At 42.2% G+C, this 22638-nt stretch overlaps 1 protein-coding gene across 1 annotated transcript in view; it reads right to left on the reverse strand.

Moving 5' to 3' along the window:
- The window catches only part of PLPPR1 (phospholipid phosphatase related 1), a gene marked incomplete at its 5' end in the record, with an annotated part of 59165 nt that overhangs the window by 14825 nt on the left and 21702 nt on the right, over positions 1–22638 (reverse strand). The window contains 2 exons of the mRNA XM_082301207.1: positions 3443–3575; positions 12948–13136. Of these exons, the coding sequence (XP_082157333.1) occupies positions 3443–3575; positions 12948–13136 (322 nt within the window). The remainder of the gene's footprint in view (positions 1–3442; positions 3576–12947; positions 13137–22638) is intronic.

Raw genomic sequence — 22638 nt, forward strand, 5'->3', positions numbered from 1 at the left:
AATGCAAGGTTGAACAATGTTAACAAAGTGCTGTTATGGGAAGCTGAAAGGGAAATTACAAGACACAATGAATAAACATACAAAAAAAAGGCTGTGTATGCTCAAGTTGGGAGACAGGGAGAAGAGGGAGAGGCCCAGGAAACAGCCACTCTTGCCACTTAGTTTCTCAAAGTTTCAGCACATAAACAGCAAGTTTTGGCATTAGAAATTGGTGATAGCACTGCTGGGAAGGGTGGGGAGAGGAGGGAAGAGAGAGGATGTGACAAAAGTAAAGCAGTGCAGCAGCAATATATCAGAAAAAACTGCTCTAGTTTGACCTCAGAATATTTTTAAAAAAGTCTGTGAAAGCAACTGTAAAAGATAAAGAGGAAGATGGAACAAATTGCAGCATACATCAAAGTCTGATGTTTCCAAGCTAAGCCAGCTTTTTACCACTGATAAAGAAACTGGTTTTCTAAATATAGGAAACAGCAGGTTTCACGAGTCTAGGCTGCAATACAGGATTTGATACACACTGCAGCAAGGTGAGAGGCAGACCTTTGCCACAAAAGCAAATGTCTGCCAGGATGAAGGATTCATGCCAGGGCTAGGAAGCAAGAAGAAATTGTGGTTCTGCTTCCTGTAGACAAAGACTCAGGGAGAGATTTAATACAAAGCTCAACATTCAGAGTCACAACTAAACTCAGGACGGAAGGCTCTTAGAAACAAACATGTGCTGAGACCTTGAGGAGAACGAGGAGACAATCAACAGAGAGCACAGTAAACAAGATAGGAAAAAAATGGGACAGAAACATGGGGCTTTGCCAGCATTCCAGAAAAGCTGTAGGTTTTTTGTTTTGTTCCACTTTCAAAGTGCAAAGAAGTGCTTAATTCTGTATATGTGAAGGAAAAGCAAGAGGTGAAAAGCAAATCTAGCACCAAATGCAAAACATCCAATGGACATTATATGAGAAGGGTCCTTATCTTTCACAGGACTGAAAGACAGCTTGAAGTTTCCCTTTTTGCTTCTCTTTCCTTGCAAAATATAAATGAATGTTCAATGAAGTATCTATAGCTTTCTGCTTGTTTTGTGGAAAGCACATTTAGGCTACTATTCTTAAAATCCCATTCTTTCCCTTCAACTTCCACTACAGAGTTAGGGAGGGAGAAAAAGCCTCTTTGCCTTTCTAAAATTTGGGAGCAGCAACTCTTAAAGTTCTCCATGATGTGTCTTGCAGGGCCAGACAGTAGTGTTCATTTTTCCTGACACGTGAGCACCTAGACGCATTGCAGGATTTTTCTCATCCTTGTGAAAAATATAAACTGTAATGCCTTATAATACATTTGTCAAAGCAGTTAAATTACTGCTTTTTGAAGGTTCTCATTAAGACTTGCTTAAACATCTGGGTACCAAAACTAAACTGGCAGCAAACTTTTTGCCACAAGCCAGACTCCTTGCTAGGGAAGAGAACTTGCAAGAGAACTTAGTTAATCAGCTCTGTAACTTTTGGCCCTAAAGTTTATCAAGAGAACACACCCAGAGAAATCCATGTAGAAGCAACCTAGTTGTCTTTGCACAGCCAGGCACCTGGGAAGCCTCATTTTGCAGGAAGCAGCTGTATGGAGCTAACTTCCCTGGATCATCCAGGCACAGGGTACAGCTGCTCAGTCTGTGCCATGTTTTCAAAATGCAGGCAAAATGCAAAATGAAAAACATGCACTTATCTTCAGTTCCTTTCACAAATTATTTCATCCAACAAATTCTACTTCTCTCATTTCACTGCAGAGGCAGGGAAAAGGTTTCAGAAGAAAACAAGCACATAGTGTAGTTTAAGACAAGGCACTTCAAGCTGTTTTTAATAATATTAACTTCATTTTTCTCAGGAAAACAAACACAGCTGCAAAGCCAAGATTCATTTCCCTAGCATGGTTTATGTTCTACTACTCTCTGAGAGTCCACTGTATCATTGCTATCCCCTTCTCTTCCACCAGAAGAGAAACAACAGCATGAATTTTTAAGAATAAAGCTAACTATAAGAAAACATACTGAGCAAATGCTTAGCCTCCATGATCTAAGGACTTTTAGTGCTGACCCCACAGGCAAGAGTGTTTGATTGGGACTTTGCAACATGCCAAATGTGCTGGAACAGTCAAAAAGCCCTTAGTGGCACAGTGGACACTGGTACCCTGCTTCTCTCTTAATGGCAGTTTGCTGTCCATCAATGTATCCTGGAGGTTATGTAAAGTTCAAGGGTGTTTTACTTTTAACTTCATTTCTGTGTCTTTTTGCACCCACCAGCAGCACACAGACCAGGCCCAAGTAACAAACCACAGGTGGTTTGCTTCCACCCCCATGGTGGCAGAAGGGACATTTCGCTCCCTGCCTTCCATGCATAAAGCAGGAGGCACAGAGGGAGGCGAGGGAGGAAGAAAACCACAGTTCTTCATCCTTTGCAGCATATATTTGCTGATAACGAATATGGTAACACAGGGTAAGACCTTCAACTCCATGCTCTGAGGAGGTACCCTGCCTGCAGCCAGGGATGTGCTCCATGGAAGCAACACAACACTTGCCACAGCCACAGCAGACATTTTTCATTCCAGATGAAGCTCAGAAATTCAGCAGTGGCAGGGAAGAAGCGTCCCAGGTACTCTCAGCATTTTTCCCCCATTGCTTCTTGTAAGTCAGACCATGAGCTGGGGCTCGGCTCTCTGTGAGGGGCAGTGTGTGAGGGTGCTTCACTTCTAAGAGTACACGAGGAGGGCAGTGCCATGATGCTCTGTGGGCAAAGCCCCTCTTGGCCAGTGGGGAGCCATCTGAGAAGCCACTGGCCCATGCCAGCAGCCAGACATCCCATCCCACATGTGAACTGGGGACTAATCAACAGTGTGAAGAAGGTAAAGCGGTTTGCAAGCACCATATAAAGCAACCTCTATGAGGTTTAATGACAGAACTTAATTTCTCAGCAATTAACTCAATGGAAGCTCTCAGAAAAAGCAAATACAATGAAAATAATAATATTATTTTGAAGTGAACTCTGGGCTTTTTTATGCTGTGCTCAGCTGAACATTATGTGGCAGAGTTATGGATGTTAAAATTAGAGCTGAAAAGAAAAATGCCAAATAGATGAGTTGGTGAGGACCAATTTGTAAGTAAAATGGGTAGCTCACATAAACTAGCAGTGATGGATTTATTCATATAAGGATTGGATTGGTATAACCTTTCTTTAAGGGTCTCAAAAAAGCATTAAGCTCAGCAGAATATGATCTAAACCAGCTCCAGCCAGCATGATATGGCAAATTTTGAAAGTTACCTTGCAAATCCTGAGGGGAATATCCCTCTAAGGTGGAAGATGCCTGCAAAGATTTCACAGCTTAATTAATTTTGTGATGTGCTTTGTCAGGGTGTTTCGTTCTGGTTTGGTGCAAACAGGGTCCAAGTTGCAGTGCACAGGATGCTTACCTATAAAACGTATTATTCTTCGAAGCAGTGGGTTCAGGTAACAGCACTCTCCAGTCAAAATAGTTTTCTCTTGAATAATGAGGGTTTCTCGGGTAGACTTTATGAAATACATGGATATCTCACCAATAAATATCTGCCGGGAAAGGGAAAGAAACAGAAGGTTAAAAATTATATGAGCAAACATTAAAACATGGGTGACTAGTTCCAGCCCACAGACAGCCCTACACAGCAGTGTGTTTGGGGACACTGCACTTACACTGTGGGGCTACTCAGCATGAGCTGACACAGACCCAGCTCCCACCCAGGAGAGGGTTCATTCTTGCACTCAGTGTTACAGAGACCCAGAGGAGCTGACTTTAATCATGGGGTGGATTGTGATGGTACATCTCTCCCCCCTCCCCTGACTGCCCTATGAGCTGAGAAATGCTCATTAAGCCTTGGCCTTGATGAGCTGCACCTGGACTAAGCCCCTCTTGACCATATCAGAATCATTGCTCCCAGGAGCTCCTGCTGTCTAACGAGCACCTGTTTTTTCACAAACAGCCTTGGAAACTTATTTTTCTTGTCAATAACAGCCCAAGTGAAATAATATTTTTGTTGTTGAACCTCCCACAAAAGCTACCAACTTGAATTGTGCTCAAGGTGGAAAATTACCATAACTAAAGCCCACTCTCTTGTGACCCTCTAAACAACAGTTCAAAGTGAGATCCTTTTTGAGCTCTCAGTTCCCAGAAGATAAGGGGGTAATGTGGATGTCTCAAACACTGATAACTGGATGGCCATGGAGCCAGCCAAGGACTGTTGGTAACAACACACAAGGATTGTTGGTAATGACCGAGGACTGTTGTTAAAATGCTGTGAGAACAAGATTTGACTAAACGTCCTGTTTGACTTATCAAAAATGAAGTCTCCAGAGAACCACTGCTTATGCTGTTAGCAGTGCTTATGTATTGCATTCTTTTGTGTGATCTGGTCATTCATGCTTTTTATAAATGTAATAGCTGCTTCCGACAGGAGTAGGATCATTATTTCTTAAGCACTTAGAACTAATTTAGTTCTGTTGCACTGAGGCCTATCTACCCTCACTAAAGCTGGACAGAATTTAATCACAGGCTTTAGAGGCAATGATAGTCCACACACAGCAGGAACTTCTGAAAATATCACCTATCATGTTCTGTCAGCAGGCTTTAGAAAGGGAAACTGGGAGCCTTTCAGAAAGACAGAGTTTGCAATTAAAGTCTTTAAAATAAAAAAGCCTGCCTGAAATGGAATAACTGAGCTTTTAAGGGGGAGCATTCAAAATTATTAATTTAATACATTATTACAAGACATACACAAGGGAAATCCATAGTGTTAGGGAACAGTCAGAGAAATACATAACAAAAGTGTTTGTGTACAGACACACATGGGGTGGCACAGACACCTGGAGTTAGTATAAATGTCAAGGATAAGTCACCTTAGTTCACTTTGACTGCTGGAATGGTGTGTTGTTTCAAGGGCAACAATTTATCCTTATTAAGCCAGATGAGCGTCCTTATTGATTATTGACATTCAAGCCAAGTATGCTCAACCTCTTTATAATTCTACCCGCTGATGGCAAGAGATGTGGAGCTATAAAATGCGTGTCGATAATGGCATCTGGAGGGGAGCTGATGCATGGGAGCTGCACTGAAATATTGCCTTTATCCCGTTTCACTCCATCTGCTCTTAACAGAATTGGCAAGCAGTTCAATAAGCTCAGCTCACTAACGACGGGGCTGGGAATTAAGAAAAAGACCATCCGCACTAAAGCAGTTTGAAAGTGACACTCTGTTCCAAACCGTTTATTATTTGAATTATTATAATGTTCAGAAGTTTGAATTACTGCTTTGGCTCTCTGTCTGCCCAGGGCTGTACATACACACTGAGAGACAATTCACACCCTGAGGGAATTCTACTCAATGCAGACAGGGGCTACTCGGCTTTAAAACGTCGTACACTTTTCAAATAAGAGAGACTTAGGTATAAAACATACTAATAGTCCTCCTGTAACAATACATACATCTTTAAGCTTCCTTTACATCAGAAGTTAACAGAGTATTTTCCTGCTTCAATTCCCATCTTTGTTTCCATAAATCTAGCTGTCTGGCATACTCCTAGCAACTCCCATGTGCATAGATTAGTTCCACTTAGATTTAGGAGTAAATTTTGCCAGGCTGTAAATCTGTTCAATTCCGTTCCGCTGATTTAAGCAGAGTTATCCCAGATTTCCTACAGCATAACAGTTAAAAATTTGATTTTTTTTTAAAGTGAATACTGCCTTCGGTTTAATGCAAAATTTATGTATATGGCAATAAAGTTGTGTTTGTGTGGAGATACAAAGTGATTCAACATAAGTGGATGATTCTTGTCATGTCATCTCTGGCACTGAATTTAGTTGCTGAAATTTGTTCTTATGTGCTTAATATGGGATCTCTAGAAAGTCAGCCTTGCTGTTTCCTAAAATTTCAATGGGCAATTGGACACCTGATTCTGAAAGCTAATTCATCTGTGTGCGGTTGAATGTGGTCTGAATAGCTCTCAAAGAACTTGTATTTTTTTTTTCTCTCCAGGCATTTCTGAAATCAAGTAACTCCACTGATTCTCGTGATTTAAACCCTGATGATTCTGCATGATTCATGCAGGGTCCACATCCAGCCAAGTTGTCCAGCTGGCCTCCCAGAATCAATCACCGGCACTACTGAGTGCCTCAACTGCTGCCAAAACAGAATCAGCACTCCAGGAATGGTTACAAATCAGTTCTATATCTGAAATCCAAATATAGATTCTGTATATAAATATGGGTGGAAAATGAAAAGAGCAAGCAAACTGCTTTATTTCCATTTGGGAAAACAATGCAAGGTTAGTGAACTTCAGTATCATATTGGTTTAATTAGATAGTAGAAATGGCAGGAGAATTGCACTGAAGGTTGGGGATTGAAAGCACAAGTGATCTGCAGTCTGCCATGGTGTAGGTAATAGGGAAGCAAAGGTAGTGCTCTGGATATATTTTTGTTCTTGTTTGCCTGAATGCAACAGCAGCTCATCTACCCTGAGAACATTATTGCTTGAGAACCCTTGCTCACATTCCATTTCATATTGCTAGCAGGTAAAAATACAAGGATGACTCAAAGCCCCAGTATGAATTAGAAGTACCTGCCCAGGAGTAATTTTTACTCTGATGATTTCAGCCTCTCCAGTGACAAAACTTCTACAATTTTCCCTGCCTTCCAATTACTGGCAGTGTCACCAAATACTTGTCCCTCAATGTTCAGCTCTCAAAGCCCTCTGCTGCACATGCTTTCCTTATTTCCTGGCTCATCCTGACCCAGCAGATAATAAAATTATCTGTCCATTTTCCTCTTCAACAGTCTTTTATCCATAATAGTCCTTCAGCTGACATTTTCAGACAGTGAAATGTCTCATCTTCCCCTTTCAAGTTCCCAGCACAGCATTAGCACCTAATACTCCCTCCACTCCTGTACAGATTACCAACAATTTGTAAATTTAATTATCAATTTAATCAACAAAACAGTGGAACTATTGCTTTTAAAGGGACATGGAGTATTTTTTTTTTCCCTACAGCACTTTCTGATAAGCTCGCACAAAGGATCATTTGCACAACTTTGTTCCCAAAAAAAAAAAAAAAAAGAGGTCAACTTCAAGAAGACCTCTTTCTGTGAGGATAAACTACGATAAAACTATCCAGGAATGTGTCTGTGGTACAGCCAAGAGGAGGTTGCAGACAGCGTCATCCTAGAGCTGCCCTCCTGTGGTAAATGTGCAGTGGGGCAAGGATGGAGAGCCGAACTGAAGAGTAACTACTGATGGCGCTGACTGCCACGGATGAGCCCAGCTTTTAACCCCATTTGTTCCTTTTATCAGTTTTTCTCATTCAGGACATTGGCCTTGTGCCTCAGTTCAAATCCTATAGCAAAGCTGAGGACTGCATCCCTTCCTCACTCCCCTGCCATGCTTTCACATACTTCTCCAGTAGCTAAAATCTTTCTCCTTAGTCATGTTTCTCTAAACTCCTGTGCATGTAGTGCCACAATCTGGTTCCTCGTGTGCTCCAGTCATGCTGCCCCAGTCTCACCTCTGTTCTCCTCCCTTTGAAAACCCACTACAGATTCACTGCAACTCAAGCTGCTCATCCGTCTTCTCCAGTGGGATCTGCCCTGACTGCCTCCTCGCTCTGCCACTGCTGCTGGCAGGGGCTGCACCTCACAGCCCTCCTGCCTTCCCTTCACTCACTCACTCACTCACTCACTCACTCACTCACTCACTCGTGAGAGACACGATAACACTACTTTTATAATTTTTTCATGGTTTCAGTGAACACTGGGGTTGTGTGAAAGCTCCCACCATTTTAATTTCAGTTGCAATTCCACACAGGTAAAGGAGGAGCATCAGCCAGGATGCATGGAAGAGATGCAGGATGCACCACTGTGCCCACACAGTGCCTTAAGTCTGTCTCTCTGGGAAAGTCACTTCCTTCTGCTGCTTTTCATGAACAAGTACAAGTGATGTCATTTCTTATCACAGCAAGACAGTGGAGTTCCTATATTAGGGAGAATTATGTGAAGTGCAGACATGACCTGTCTGTTTTTCCTATGCATTAAATTAACATTATTTTGATTTCTGTGAGCTTTTAAATCCTTCAACTTGTTTACTCTAACAGCACCCTTGTGACACAGTCAGTCCTTGTTAACATCACTTTCTACACTGAAACCCCACCCAGGGACATGCTAAAACACACAAAAATCTCTGCAGGAAACAAAACTGAACTTAGATCTTGGGACATCATTGCTCTTGGTTCTGGGCAGGTTTCAGCAAGCTCTGTGACATTTCCCAAATCCTGTGCAAGGATGCGTGTGTCTGCATTTTTAATGTCACAAATAGAAAGAACCAAATTAATCAAGTCTGCAGCATTCAAACAGCAGCCAAGGGGAGGAGTGGATATGAGGAAGGCACTGGCTGTGAGACAAGCTACATGCAGAGCGCTGAAAAACAGAGAATAGCAGCAGATGAGGGTTGTGGAGCTCTCAACCCCAATCAGCCAGTTTCAGCATGACTCCACACACTCTCTCTGGGAAAAGCAGCACTCTTCACCAAAAGGTGACCTTTGCAAAATGTTCCAGAGGGTGTTTCATCAGCACTGGCCCCCACTGGGCCAAAAGCAGTTCTGCCGTTCTGCACTGTATCTCTGAGATTTGTATCAGAATGGCTGCAGTCAGGAGAGGGATGTTCTTCAGGCTCTACATGGGAGCTCGTATCTCCATTCATCTGTCACAAAATAGCTGAAGATTTTCACAAATCACACAGAATGGGGAGACACAGAATCACAGAGTGGCCCCTCAGTCCAACCCCTCTCAAAAAGCAGGGCCAGCACAACCCCACAGCCTCTGCTTCAGTGTTTGCCTACCCTCGTTGTTGAAGTCTGCCTAATTTGTAATCCATTTCAATTTTTGAAGCCAGTGTCCCTTGCAGCGTTGCCTCTTGTGATCTGAACAGTCTGTTTCCCTCTTCTCCACAGTCCCCACTAAGAACATGGCTTATATTGACTTTCACTTACTGCTGTGAGTTTCTTAATTCCTTAGATCTCCCTCACATTTAGCCTCAGACCATGAGGAATATTGATCTGCCATCCCATCTGCTACCTTCAGGACCCAGTATTGACACTCTGAAGCTGAGACACTCCATGGTCAAATCCAGGTGGCAAACAATTAGCAACATTTATATTGAGAAAAGGCGCCTTAGAAGGCAGGATGTGGCTGAGGTCTGCCTTGACACCCTCCCAAGGGCACAGGATTTCTGCTGTGATCCACAGACCCAAGCCTGCCTGGGCAGGCAGTAGTTTTCCCTGATAACATCACTATCGTTGATATTCCTGAGGACGAGGGACCAGCTGAGGGCTCCCTCAGACACTCTCTTGTCTTTGCCATCACCACCTAGACAGATGTTCTCTGCCCCCAGGAATCAATACTGTATTTTGCAGAACTATATAAGGCAATGAAAGAGTGTCTTCAGCTGAACATTGCAATGCCAGCTCACTTTTAATTTTCCAAGTATACAACTCAATGTGTTCAATCTGCATTCAGTTGCTCACCTCATTCTGGTTTTGAGTGGGCGGTTGTTGTTGTTGAATGAAAACAATAGCAAAGAATAGTTATAAGTACTTTCCCAGGACAAGAAAATGGCATTGTTGTTTTGTTTCTTTTTTTATTTCAAGTCAAAAGGGTTGCAATCCACAATTTATATTCTGGCCTGCTCAAAACTCAAAACTGTCTTACTGTTGTGCTCAAAAGCCTAATACATTGTGGTAAAACTGTCTAAAAGAATTATACTGAAGTTCTAATGAAGAGAAGACAGATTTCCCACAGCTCTGCATTGTTCCTCACAAACTGGCAGGTGGCTGGGACCACCACAAGGTTCTGGAGACACTGTGAACAGAAGTGCCTCGAAGTGTTGCACCAAACCAAAAAAGTGCATTTTTTTTCTTCCAGAATGGTGTGCAAACAGCAGAATATAAACATTTACACAGGGCACTGTGCACACCTTTGTCTCATTCCTTTGTATCCCAGTTCGTCATTCTCCACCTCACGACCTGAGCCCTGGCAGGACTCCGGAAGAGGGAGCCAAGTCACCCCTGGCAGAGGACGCAGCCTGCTGTGCCGGCACAGGGCTGAAGCGTGGTGGGCAGCAGGCAGTGGCACAGCAGGCTGTGCCCTCTGGCAGCGCCATCACCAGCAGAGCCTGGTGATTCCTGCCTGAGGAAGCCGGGAAGAAGCTGCTGTGAGAGAGCTCTGAGCTGCGTCAGACGCTCTTGGTTTTCCTGGCATCTGCTGCTGAGCAGCCACAGGGGAATCAGCCAAGGCAGGCAGAGATTCCCTGGCTTCCCTTACAGAAATAAATCACTGTAGTAGCATGGCTGTGCTAAGCCAAAGCCAAGGAGTCATGACAGAATAGGAAAACCATCTAGAAGAATGGTTTCTTTGAAGTTTGAGAGGTAAGTGCAGATTGTAGAGAGAAGTTGGAACAATTTTCTCCTGCTTCAGATCAACACCGTAATTCAGCTTCTAATTCATGATTGGACTGGTTCCGGTTTACTGATTCCAACGTTATCTGACAACAAATACTCCTTTGCACAAATTAATAGCACTGGCCGCTTAACAGATTACATGTAGGCTGCCACTTCCAGCCTGGAAACAGAAGGAAAGAAACTGAAGTTCGTGTGAAAATGGTAGTGGCACTTTCTATTCACTTTAAGGCAACAAAGAACAGTGAGAACAGTGCCCTTGAAGCTTTCTGCCAGTGTTCAGTATTCATTTCACTGAGCTGGCTCTGTTCCTAAGCCTCTCTGCTTCTCTCGGGTGGGTAGATAAATCACATTGGATGGAGCAGAGTAGGCAGCAGTGCTGAACTCTGGAAGGATTGTTTAGTACCAGCTGGGGAATTGGCTGCTTTGCAGTAACCTCCTAAAAGGGAAAGCTAGTCTTTAGGGACACAGATGAATGTGGTGGAGTCATCCCAGAATATTTTTAGGAGACTGTTTCAAAAAGAACGAATGAAATTGCATAAAGCCAGGCCAGTTGCACTTATTTGCCACTAAAGGGAAATGCACATAGAGTGGCACCAACCCACAGCAACAGCAGTACCAACCCACTTCTGAAAACTGCTCTCAGAAATAAAACACATGCATTCATTTTCCCCATGCTCACTGTCGTAACCAAATGACAGAAACACAAAGATATTCCATTAAGTTCACAAAGATGCTCCCTTTTGCCTTGTAAGCAATGTAACACCTCACAGCTTTGAGTTCTCCCCAGACCTATGCACACAGGACTGCACTTAATGCTGCTTGTGTCCCAGATGAGGGAGCTTGTACAGATTCCCAGGATATCTTCCATAGCTCCAGAAGCCCATTTAGATAGTACTGTGATCTAGTACCTCGCTGCTGGGTTCCACACATTCCAACAGAAATTACTGCTCTCATGTCAAGCAGCATCAGGACAGCGGTCACATGAAGGCAACACAGAGAGATCAAGTTTGCTACTGCAAATCCCCTCAGCCAAACCAACCATGTTGATCCAGTGGAGCAAAACTTGAAAGGTTAGCATCAAACTTTGTCAGAGCAAGGATTTAAACAGAAGATCCAAATAAAGAGCAGCACTCATTACCCAATGTTGTATCAGTAATCAAGGGACAAACCTCCCACTAATGTAATTTCTCTGGAACCAAGGCATGGCTGTGCCCCTCCATCTACCTTTACAAAAAACACTTGTGAAAGCAACATCCCTAAACACTGGCACTATATTGATGGGGGAGCTCCAGAAATGTGGGGGTTTGGGTTTTGTTTTCATTTTCAAATAATCTATTACTGCACCACAAAGTAAAATGAAAGCCTTGACATGCAACGAGATCAAATACACAAAAGAACACTGTTACTGCAGAGGTTTTTTATAAACTCATGATGTAATCCACTTCAAAACACCTGGTTGTTTTCAGAAAGTGTCCTGTACCAAAAGCTATACCCTGTTCTGCAGATTCCTTTCACACTTCTTACCACATTCTATGACAAGAACATGATTTGATGCACTAAAATTACTGCAGAACAAAGCCTAAACTAGACTATGGTGAAGCACTCACCATTCAAAAGTAATATATCATGTACAGCTTTAATCAACTTTTGAAAGAGATGAAAAGCAAAATTAATATAAGAAATAAATATGAATGGGAAAGAAATAAAGAGAAGAAATGAAACAAAATCCGTAAACACAATTTGGCAGGAATTTATCAGTGTAATTACAAATTCAACAAAGCTGGGGCTATTGGTGAAATTTGCAACTTTCTGTGTGGAAAATGGAAAAGGGCCAAAGCTTTGCTAACCAATGACTCAATAATTTGTTTGGCATTGTATGTTCTCAGCTAATTGAATATTTTCATGTGGATAGAATGGCTACATTGCAGTATACTGGCTGAATAGTGAAGAAAATCAGGTTAAAAAAAGTTAAAAATAAAGAGATTATAAATAAAAAGGAAACAGCAGTCACATTTTTCTTTGTATTTATCATCTTTCTCCTCATCTAAGCCTTTTAAGGCCCTTTGCAGGAAATAATCCTGGATATGGTGCACATCTGACCTGGATTTTACTTCAGCTTTATCCTGTTTTCTTATTTCCAGTAATACATAACCTTTGCATTAGAGCCTCTCTGGAGCCCGGGAAATTCACAACTAATCAGTGAAGTAAGCAAGCTATTGTAAAAAGCTTAACAAGAGCTAACCCTCAGTCTTGCACTGTGATTACCTCAGAATAATTACTTCTGGAGATGGCTGATGATCATATTAGGCTAAGGCAAAACAGAGATCCAGCTAACTGTAAATCAGTTACAGCTGAACAGAGAGGCTCGGAGACAAAGATATCACAGGACTATTGTTATTATTTATGAAGCGGTCATGGGGATTTCAAATTATTCCTCATACTCACAATCGCTGTCGGAGTTGAAGCCAGCACACAGTACAGCACAAGAGGGGAAATGAAGCTCTCATCCTCTGTCCCAGGGTACGGTTTCATCAAATTGCCATCCTGACAGAAGAAACCTTGGATATGCACCTGAAAAGTGTCGGTGTACTCGAAGTAGTAGGCAAGCAGAACAGTTCCAGCCATGATGACGAGCTGAAAATAAAGCATAGTCACAGAGAGGCGTTAGTTGCTTTTTGAACAGATGCAGCTGTGCCTGCGAGCTACTCTCGTCCTGTGGACCATCCTCCCTTCACCGTCACTCTGACAACCCTTGCCATAATGGTGTGTGAGTGTGTGTGAGAGTGTGTGTGTGTTTCTGTGCCTATGCTTTGCAACATCTGTTACATAAACCTTTTGGCAAATGACACTAATGAACGTCTCAGATAGGAGCAGGTCCGCGCCGTGGTGCACAGGGGGACGGGAGATTTGACAGCCCCACGTTATCAAAGGGCATGTGAGTGTCAGCACAATGGGGATCGATGGCAGCGGCAGGGCGAGAGGCAGCACGGCAGGAGACAGCAGCAGCAACGACAGCTAAAACCTGTGCTCGGTGGCAGGGAGTGGGAAGGATTATTACAAAGCCTAGAGGAAGCTAAAGCCAAAACACTTTCCTGCTGCAGCTGCGAGCCCATGCTGAAGAACGTGCATGCTGTGCTAATCCAGACGAACCCTCTGTGTCCCAGATGAAGACACATCCAGAGGAAGACTCACCTTTCCCTGGAGCTGCTTCTTAGGAGTAAAGCTTTAGAAGTCTACTCAGAAATCTCGAAGCAACTTGTGGGGGTTCCTGTGCACTGCCTGACTTACCAACTTGACCACAGCCACTTTTGAAAAAACTGGCTTGAGTCTGAAGCTTCATTTATATCACAGATATGAACTGAAAGGAGCCTTTCTGGTCTCTCTTTTCATACTTTGTGGCTCCTAAATGGGTTGGTTGGAAGCTCAGCAATCCACATTTTTTGTATATATGCCCAGCTACTGAGCATGAGTCTCTGCATTAGCTTCCCACATTGCTTCAGCAACACATCACAACAACCTCAGTAAAGATGTCCCTAGCCTCGCTTCATGAAAATAAGCAGATTTACTAATTCTTGTTCCCCCTCTGCCACACTGAAAAGAAAATCTCAAATCACAGTCCTCATCCAGAACAAAAATAGTAATATTGATTTATAACCATTTCTTTTTAGGGGTAATGGTTTTAAAACTAAAAGAGGGTCGATTCAGATTAGGTATAAGGATTTTACAACGAGGCTGGTAAAAAAATAGCACCAGTTGCCCAGAGAGGTGATGAACACCCCATCCCTGGAAGTGTTCAAGGTCAGGTTGGACTGGGCTTTGAGCAACCTGGTCTAGTGGAAGGTGTTCCTGCTCATTGCACAGGGGGTGGACTAGCTGGCCTCTAAAAGTTCCTTCCAACTCAAATCCTATGATTCTAAATTGTGACTAGAGGATCTGATTCAAAATCTTCTTTATGGACACTAGTGCCACTGTTACAGAAGTTGTCACTATACAACTGTTTTTGTCATTATAACTGTAAAAGTTATCTTGCCACACCATAGGAAAAAGTGGAATAACCAACTCTTGGCTTTAGTATCTTGCCTCCAGGATTTCTGCATCAAAACTGTGTTGCTGTGAGATTATTGTAAGACCCCTGAAAATTAATTTTGGGAATTCCATCTCAAAGATACACTTGAAGCTATTCATGCACTCCTCTAGCACATCCTTGCACACACACAGCCAGCCATTAAAGCCATTGTATATTTGAGTAAGAGTGGGATTAAAATTGGAAAAAAATAATGAAATCAGGTTAGTCATTGATGAAAGTAAAAGACCAAAGAACCCCAAAGTGGTTGAGGTGAGGAGGGATCTTTGGGGGTCAATTGGTCCACCCTCCGCTGCTCAAGCAGGGACACCTTGAGTTGCTTGCCCAGGACCATGCCCAGATGGTTTCTGAACATCTCTAAGGATGGAGTCTTCACAGCCTCTCTGTCACTGGTAAGATAGACTTAAAAGAAGGTCACAGTGGAGCCGTGGTTGTGACATTCCATCCCCCATTTTTTACCTTTAAAATTAACCATCTCATTTTGTAGATGTAATATTTTCAAGACCTCATACGTGGCCAGAATAAATTTTCCTTTTAACAAACATAAAGCAAGACACTGCTATTTGTGTATTCCCCAGAGACCTTTACAGTCAATCTTGATGAGTACATTCCCTAGAAACAAGCACAGTTCTATAACTAAGAACACAAGAGTTAATTTACATCTGAATTTAACTCCTTGAGCAGCTATAGATTTCCTGATCAACCTGGGCAACTCAGCTTTGTTAATTAACACCAGAGAAAGGCAATGACACTGTCACTAGTCTACCTGACATGCCTGGATAAACACATTGGAGATTACAGGATGCTTGGATATAGTGGTATTTAAACTCAGTCCCAGCACCTCATATGACCTGGGCTGTCAAAAGCGATCTGACCCACCCTTCCTATCCCAAAAATGCTCCCAGAAATACTTCAGGTTGCCAGCCCCAGCTGGCAAACACAGGGAATACATGATGCAACAGAGAGCTGGTTTTTCTCCTCTTACTGGAAAAGGGAGAAAGAGGTTTACTGAACTTCTAACCTTCTTTGGGTGTCATACGGAAAAATGAACGCTTTTCAAAAAATAGAGCATTTTGATATGGGAGGAAAATGTCACTTATCCCAAATGCAGTCTCTAGACAGCATTTGCACAACTAACCTTGACCTTTCCAGTGTCAAATGCTGACTCAGTGCTGCACAAAAGCCCCTCCTGCACATAAAATACAGCTCTTGACTGACTAACATTGATATTGACCTAGAACATCACAGATCACAGGATCCCAGTATGATTTGGGTGGGAAGAGACCTTAAAGCTCAACTCATTCCAATCTGCCTGCCATGGGCAGGGACACCTTCCACTAGAAGAGGTTGCTCCAAGCCCCTTCCAACCTGGCCTTGAGATACCTCAATAATGAACCCAATCCTGTTCACACTTCCAGTTTCTGTGTTTTGTTCTTCTGAGAAAGAAAAAAAAAAAACCCCATATATCTGTGAAAAGAGATTTGAATTGTGGACACATCATATCCTGTATGTGACATCCACCATCTCAGGGAAACAGCAACGGCAGACATTAGAAATTTGACCTCCAGCTAAACAGATCCTACCATATCCCAAGGGATGACATGAGAGACAGAAAGTACAGTCAGCTACTACCAAAAACATGAGCAAAGTTTTTACTGCTCATACAGTCAGTGAAGACCTGACCATTTTTGTGTGGCAGCTTCCTGTGCCTCATCTTGAGTATTCACTTCTTCAAGCAGCTTCTCAGCAGAACGCAACAAGAAACTTCTTTTCATTCTCCCTTCCCTTTTTCCTTTCCACATGGTAACTATTTCATATGTGTTTAATGTGAGTGGGATAACTGGCTTTGTTCGTGCAGGGAAAATTCTACTTGTAGGTGCTCAGTAGTGGTAACTGGTGACCGAGGAATGATCTGGCACAGTGCAAGAAAAGGTCAAACTGTCCAGAAGTCAGAGACAGGAGGACTCCCTGCAAGGCAGTAGACTTTCCCTGGGTGCTGGGATAAGGAACAGCTGCACTGCTGCCTTGTAGACTTCCTGGAATAGGAGCACTCCAGGGTCCCAGCTCAGTGGGTCTGAATTTTGTAGCCATGTTCCATTTGTAGCAAATGGCACCTTTGCCTTCTCTCCCTGTTTTCAGGTTTACAACCATTGAAGGAAGTAGGGAAAAAGAGCAGGCAGGCTGACTTAAGACAAAGATACAAAACATCCCTTTACATCATTCAGAAAACACAATGCAGTTTAACACTAACATTTTGCAGGGTTTATTTATTAATCCTTATTAACTCATTTCCTTGAATTTACTTCGGGAAAAATTGAAAATGCTCAATAACTTCAGAAAGGCAGCCACTGAATAGAAGGCTGCTAATAAGTCTAAGGTGCTTAATGGCCTCCATTACCACAGTATTTAACCATGCCATAATCCTTAATATTTATCATCACTCCTCCATTGTAAGGTAAGAAAATGCTCTTATCACCATTTTACAGAGAGGGGACAAAAGCTGAGGAGATGAAATGACTGCCCTTAGGTCACAGCAGAGCCTGTGGCAGAGCCGAGATTTAGCTTTCTTCTGGACGAGATTTTTTTGGATTAGTCAATAATCTGCACATGAAAAGGCTCAAAGATATATATGCTCAGGTCCCAATTCTGCAGAAGCTAAATCATGATAGCATTAAGAAAACAAATCATGTGTCTGATTGAGCCTCATTTAAAAATTCCTTCTGAATTTAAATCAGTCTTGACAAGCTGGACTTAAGAAACTGGGGTGTGTGTTTTTCCTCAAAGTCAGCCATTTAAATGGATTAATTACGTAGCACTTAACATCTATCCCTTGACACACCATTAAATTCTGCCCTGCTCTACAAGTCCACACTGGTTCTGCCCTTGCAGAAATTCCCGTCCCTGCATATCCTTGCTCCTCTTTAACCTGTGGGCATTCTGTGCAGTCAAAAAATCCCTTTCTTCAACGTTCAAGAAATAGGAAGCAAGTCTTGCAATCTTCTTTGGGTAATGGGTAATTGTTTGGTGCAGAGTTAATCAGGTATTAATGAAAGATTGTGTCCTGAGTATAAAGAAAGAGAATCTTTGCAGTAAGCAGTACAGTTCAGTCACATGAACTCTAGGGTACTGGTGTACATACAGAAATCCCCCTCTTCACCTTAATACTGTAAGGTCTCTGACAGCAAAACTCAGAGAGCACTGACATCCAAATAAAATTTTTGCACTTCCAAGTAGTGGGGCTGAAGCCCCACACTGTATGCACTCTCACGATTCACTGCAAAGTACTTCCCAATATTCTCAACAATTGGTTGGTTTTTTTTTTAAGTACTGTTACCCACAGAGAAGAGGCCCCTGTTCTGCAAGTAAGAAAGCAAGAGGGCAACTCCACTTGGGAAAGGGGCATAAAGCTGTAAAAGACAGAGATCAATATTAGAAGAGAGAAGACACTCTGGGAAAGAGAATTTTTTGATCAGCCTACGCTGAAGACTCCCCAGAGTTCTTAAGTGAGGAGCAAGAAACTGATGGAGAAAAGGAAGATACTGGGAAAATTTCTTGTGTACCCTTTAGCCATACAACCTGTCTGTCCTGTAAAACAGGCACACGGCCACTGCAAAAATCTCCTTTTGCTGCGTGTTTTGTCATTCATGTAAGTGCTATTGCAAGTCCATATAAGTGAACTTGAAACCCCCCCAAGTACTGCTGCTATTTATACATAAATAGGTGAGTTCTTTCAGCTTATCAGCCATCCCACAGACTACTCATAATATGTCTTACAATGCCTTTAATGTGCACAACTGAAAACTGAACAACTGTTCTCACACACAAATGGCAGCATAAAATACAATTTTTTTATTCCTCCTGAAAAAGCAAAAGCAGTATTTTGCTTGTGGTGTTCCTTAGTGGATAGTCATTGAGATATCTACTGATGCCCTTGCTCAGTTTGTTTCCAGCAAATTTCAGTGGTTTTCACTTCTTTAACTGGAACTGCCACAGTTCCATGGACACCACAAACCTGCAAAAGTGTTTTCCACCCATGACACACATGCTGTGGCTCACAGTTCCACCCATTTTGATCACATTTCTACCTCCCCCTCTGCCTGAACTCTAGTGACCCACTGTTATTATGCAAAGCTTGAAACAATTTGGTGTGCTTTTTTGAGAGAGGTGATGAGAGCGTGACTCTTGGAACAGATGCACTGGAGCATCCAACAGTCAGGGCATACGTGTGTTCTAAGTTACTGCTGAAAGGAATTGTTAAGGTGTGTCTTTGCTCTCTACTGGATAATATCAGAAATATTTAACTGTGCATCCCAGACTGTTTTGTCCAGGGATGGGCCCAGGTGTCTCTCTGTGAAGGGAGACAGTGCATTTTTCCTTGGAGAACTCCAGTCTTGCAGCTGCAGTGGAGGGATATTAGAAGCACAGCAAACTGGAACAAATTACATTTATTATTAAATTCAAAGACCCACTTTTGCCTTTCTAAAAGCAGATCAATTCCTTATTTAAGAATTACCAAGTCTGTTTCCTAAGTATCCTGATTAGGATGAGACCTCAGAACCAACTCATGTTGGTTCAGGGATCGATATTTTTTTATAAATGTTGACTGTATTTATTTGTGGCTAGCTGATCTCTACTTAGTAAATCAACCTTCAGCTCATAGTGCTTGTAACTGACATAAAGAAAGAAAACATGTCATTAGTTATATTTTGTTTTCTTAAATAATCAAACTTCCTTCTGGCAGAAGAATTGCAGACGCCTAGAAAATACTGGATTTGCATAATTTGACTTGACAGTCATTTTGCCAAGCCTTTTCATAGTATCTGTCTGGGAAATCTTTTCAGGGCTCCTGAAATTGTCTATGCTGAAGGACCTACTACAACTTCTTAATAAGCATCTACATGTTCACACTGTGGAGTGGTCAAGTGGTAGGGAAATGTTAAACATGCCTTCAGACAAGCTTAAATTCACAAATAACAAAGAAGATGGAGACTACCATTAATTAGAAGCCCATCTAATCCAGATGTGCCAGCAGCTGAAATTTCACACAGAGGTGTGAGGGCAGCAGGTGCTTGTCTCCCATTAGCTGTTCATGGGAATTAGCAGGATGAACCCTTCAGGGATCAACAAAGGCCTGGGTCTCTACAGCAGTTTGTTAAGTGTCTGTTCTGTGCCATTTTACCACAAGTGATTCATCTTTAAAGGTTTCACCTTCATACTTGCGTAGCAGACCCAGGTCTGTGGAAAGAGAAGTGTGTTGGACAGCAAAGGCTCCTGAAGCTGCAGCAAATTAATGTTTGTAATGGATTGTAAGGGTCGGGCCGACTGCACAGCCTTTCATGGTTGCCAAGAGACTGGATGCAGGAAATCACCTACATTTTACGAAAATACTGCGAAACAATGAGGACAAAAAAATGGACAGAGGGACTGTTCATCACACATTATGTTGTATAATGAAAGAGGCAGAGGAAAAAAAACCTCTATTGGAATTCCACGTAATGGTAAAACGAGTACAAGTGAATGATTTCATTATGCTGAATAACCATTTATTTCATACTGTCAGATTAAATATGAAATCCAGTGGTCTTTCTACACTGCCACTCCTCAAGGTGTTCTCTCTCCCTCACCTTACATAACTGATTCCGAAATCAGTGGTTTTTATGCAACTGTGGCACACAGAAGTCATGGCCTGGCCTGCAGCAGCCTGGTAGAGGACATGGCTTTGCTGCAGGAGTTCTGAAGTCCATTCAGTGTGCAGGCACAAGCTGGGAAGAGGAGGCAGAGAGGCTTATTAAGCCACACAGGCTTTTGAAGGTGGAGCTGTGTAGAAATCAAAGCCGTCTCTGCAGAGCTTCTTACAAGTCCATTTCAAGATCTTACTGTCTTATCACTATTTTAGTAAATAAGTATGCATTAGGTATAGTTTGTAAGGCTGTAGAAGACACGCTCAGACCAAAAAAAAGGACTTCATATCTTCCCAAGGCACTAATTTCAGGAGGAGTTGTTTTGTGAGAGCAGCATGACCTCTAAAAATACTGACATCTGGTTAAAAACTGTTTCAGCTTCTTTTTTATGTAATGGTCCTTGAAGAATGGCGAGGTGCTTCACCACAATAGCTTAATGTTACCTAAGAGCTCACCCACATAAAGAATCCAGATTTCTCCAGCTCTAACTGTGCAGTTAAAGCAGTACAGGTCTCTTAATGGCAACAGATATAAAGGCATAAAAATGCTCTAACCAGTACAACCTTTTCATACATAGAAAATAAAATAAGTAACAGTATGAAGCACCTTGATTATCTCAATCTGTATAACTCAGATATAACTCAGTGCACTTTATACACTGCTCTAGCTTTCTCAGTTTAAAACAACATTTTTCAACCTTTTCATGTGTAGACTTTTACTTTTCACCAGTGATTCTTATGTAATAAATTTAAGCCTACTTTCTTTGACAGGTAAGTATCATCCACGGATTGATCACAGGCTGAAACTGTCATCCTGAAGGAAGGAGGGACACCTACCCACACTGTGTGTCTTGTAACAGCCTGAGCCTGCCCTCACTGTATTCACTGCACTCACAAAGAGCTGGGCTGCCTTGGGAGAGCCTCTTTATATCAGCTCAGTCTGCGAAAAGCTCAGCCTATGATGCTGGAGAGGGCCAATACAGGTCTTCTCACCGTTCAGAGGGAATGACAGGTAGGGGCAGATGCCCCTACAAGCTTCAGGTGGTCAGCTAACGCTATGGGCACTTGCACAAGATTTTGTGTACCTCAGAGAGACAGGGAGATGAATGGACAAAGGAAAGATGCAGCAGCACCAGTGATGGAAACTGGAAAAAACAGAGTACTGTCTTTTTAATCAGCGACAGCAGAGGAAAAGCATTTCTTCCACAGCTTGAAGAAGGAGGAAGTGAATCCACCTCTCTCTTGTAGAATCAAGTAATACCTGTGTTGCTATTAGCAAGAGAGTTTCTGTAAAAATCAATACTAAATATATCTTTTACTTACCTAGAAAATAGATCACAAATGCTGTGAAAAGGCTTATCATTTAGGAACATTGGTTTAGAGACATTTGCTAGTGGTGGACTTGGAAGTGCTGGGTTAATGGTGGCTCTTGGTGGTCTTAAGGGGCTTTTCCAATGTCAGTGATTCTGTGACTCGGCTCCCTCTTGTACAACCCTGAATATCTGCTCACCCTCTTGCAACTTCTCCATTTTGGCAAGCTGTATTTCATTATAATAATTTGCTTTCTTTGTGAAATCATCATAAAAACGTTCTTTTTCTCCTTTAAGATTTAGATTCTATCCAGTTGTGCTACATCATTTTGTCCCTGTAACTAAAACAAGAGCAGAAAGGGTTCATATGGGACAACTACAAGGAGCTGTTGTTACTGCTCTTGTGACAGCACAGACCTTGTTATGTTGCAGACTTAAAAGAAATATGATCTAATTAAGAACCCAGTTATGATGAGGTATATGCTAGATATATATATTTTTTTAATTTAAGGAATGTACTGATAAAGTAGACTATTAAATTCTGAGCTTGATTCAAAGTAGATTTTGAAGGCTTATCAGCAGGGGGCATTAATGCGACATTAAATTCCAGATGCCACACTACCAAACAACCCTGCACGGCCTGTAATGTTTTATGGTTTTAATATATTTGGGGTTTCCCCTCTATATTTCCCATTGTAATCTCATTTTTTAATGTAGAGCTGGAATTTTAGGTCATTTAGTCATAATAGTAATTTGGTTAATAATCTACTGTGGGCTTCATCCTGACTTGTAAAAGAAGTCTTTGTCCCTGATTTGTGTAGTTTGAAAGAGGAGAGGATGATTTTAAGACCAGTAAATTTGCAGCCAGCAATTTCAAAGGGGATTATCGTGAGCAGGAAGAATAGTTCATCCCTCTTGGTAAGCATTTGTTCACAAGCCTCAGTAGCTCCTTGACATCAGATTGTGCACCCAACTTTCCTGTGTTTGCACTCTGACATTACTACTGACCTGGAGAAGGGAGGTGTTTCCAGAAGGCAGTGTTAAATAGCAACATTTTCCCTC

This window comes from Coloeus monedula, assembly GCF_965178545.1.
Source record: "Coloeus monedula genome assembly, chromosome: Z".
Classification (NCBI taxonomy): domain Eukaryota; kingdom Metazoa; phylum Chordata; class Aves; order Passeriformes; family Corvidae; genus Coloeus; species Coloeus monedula.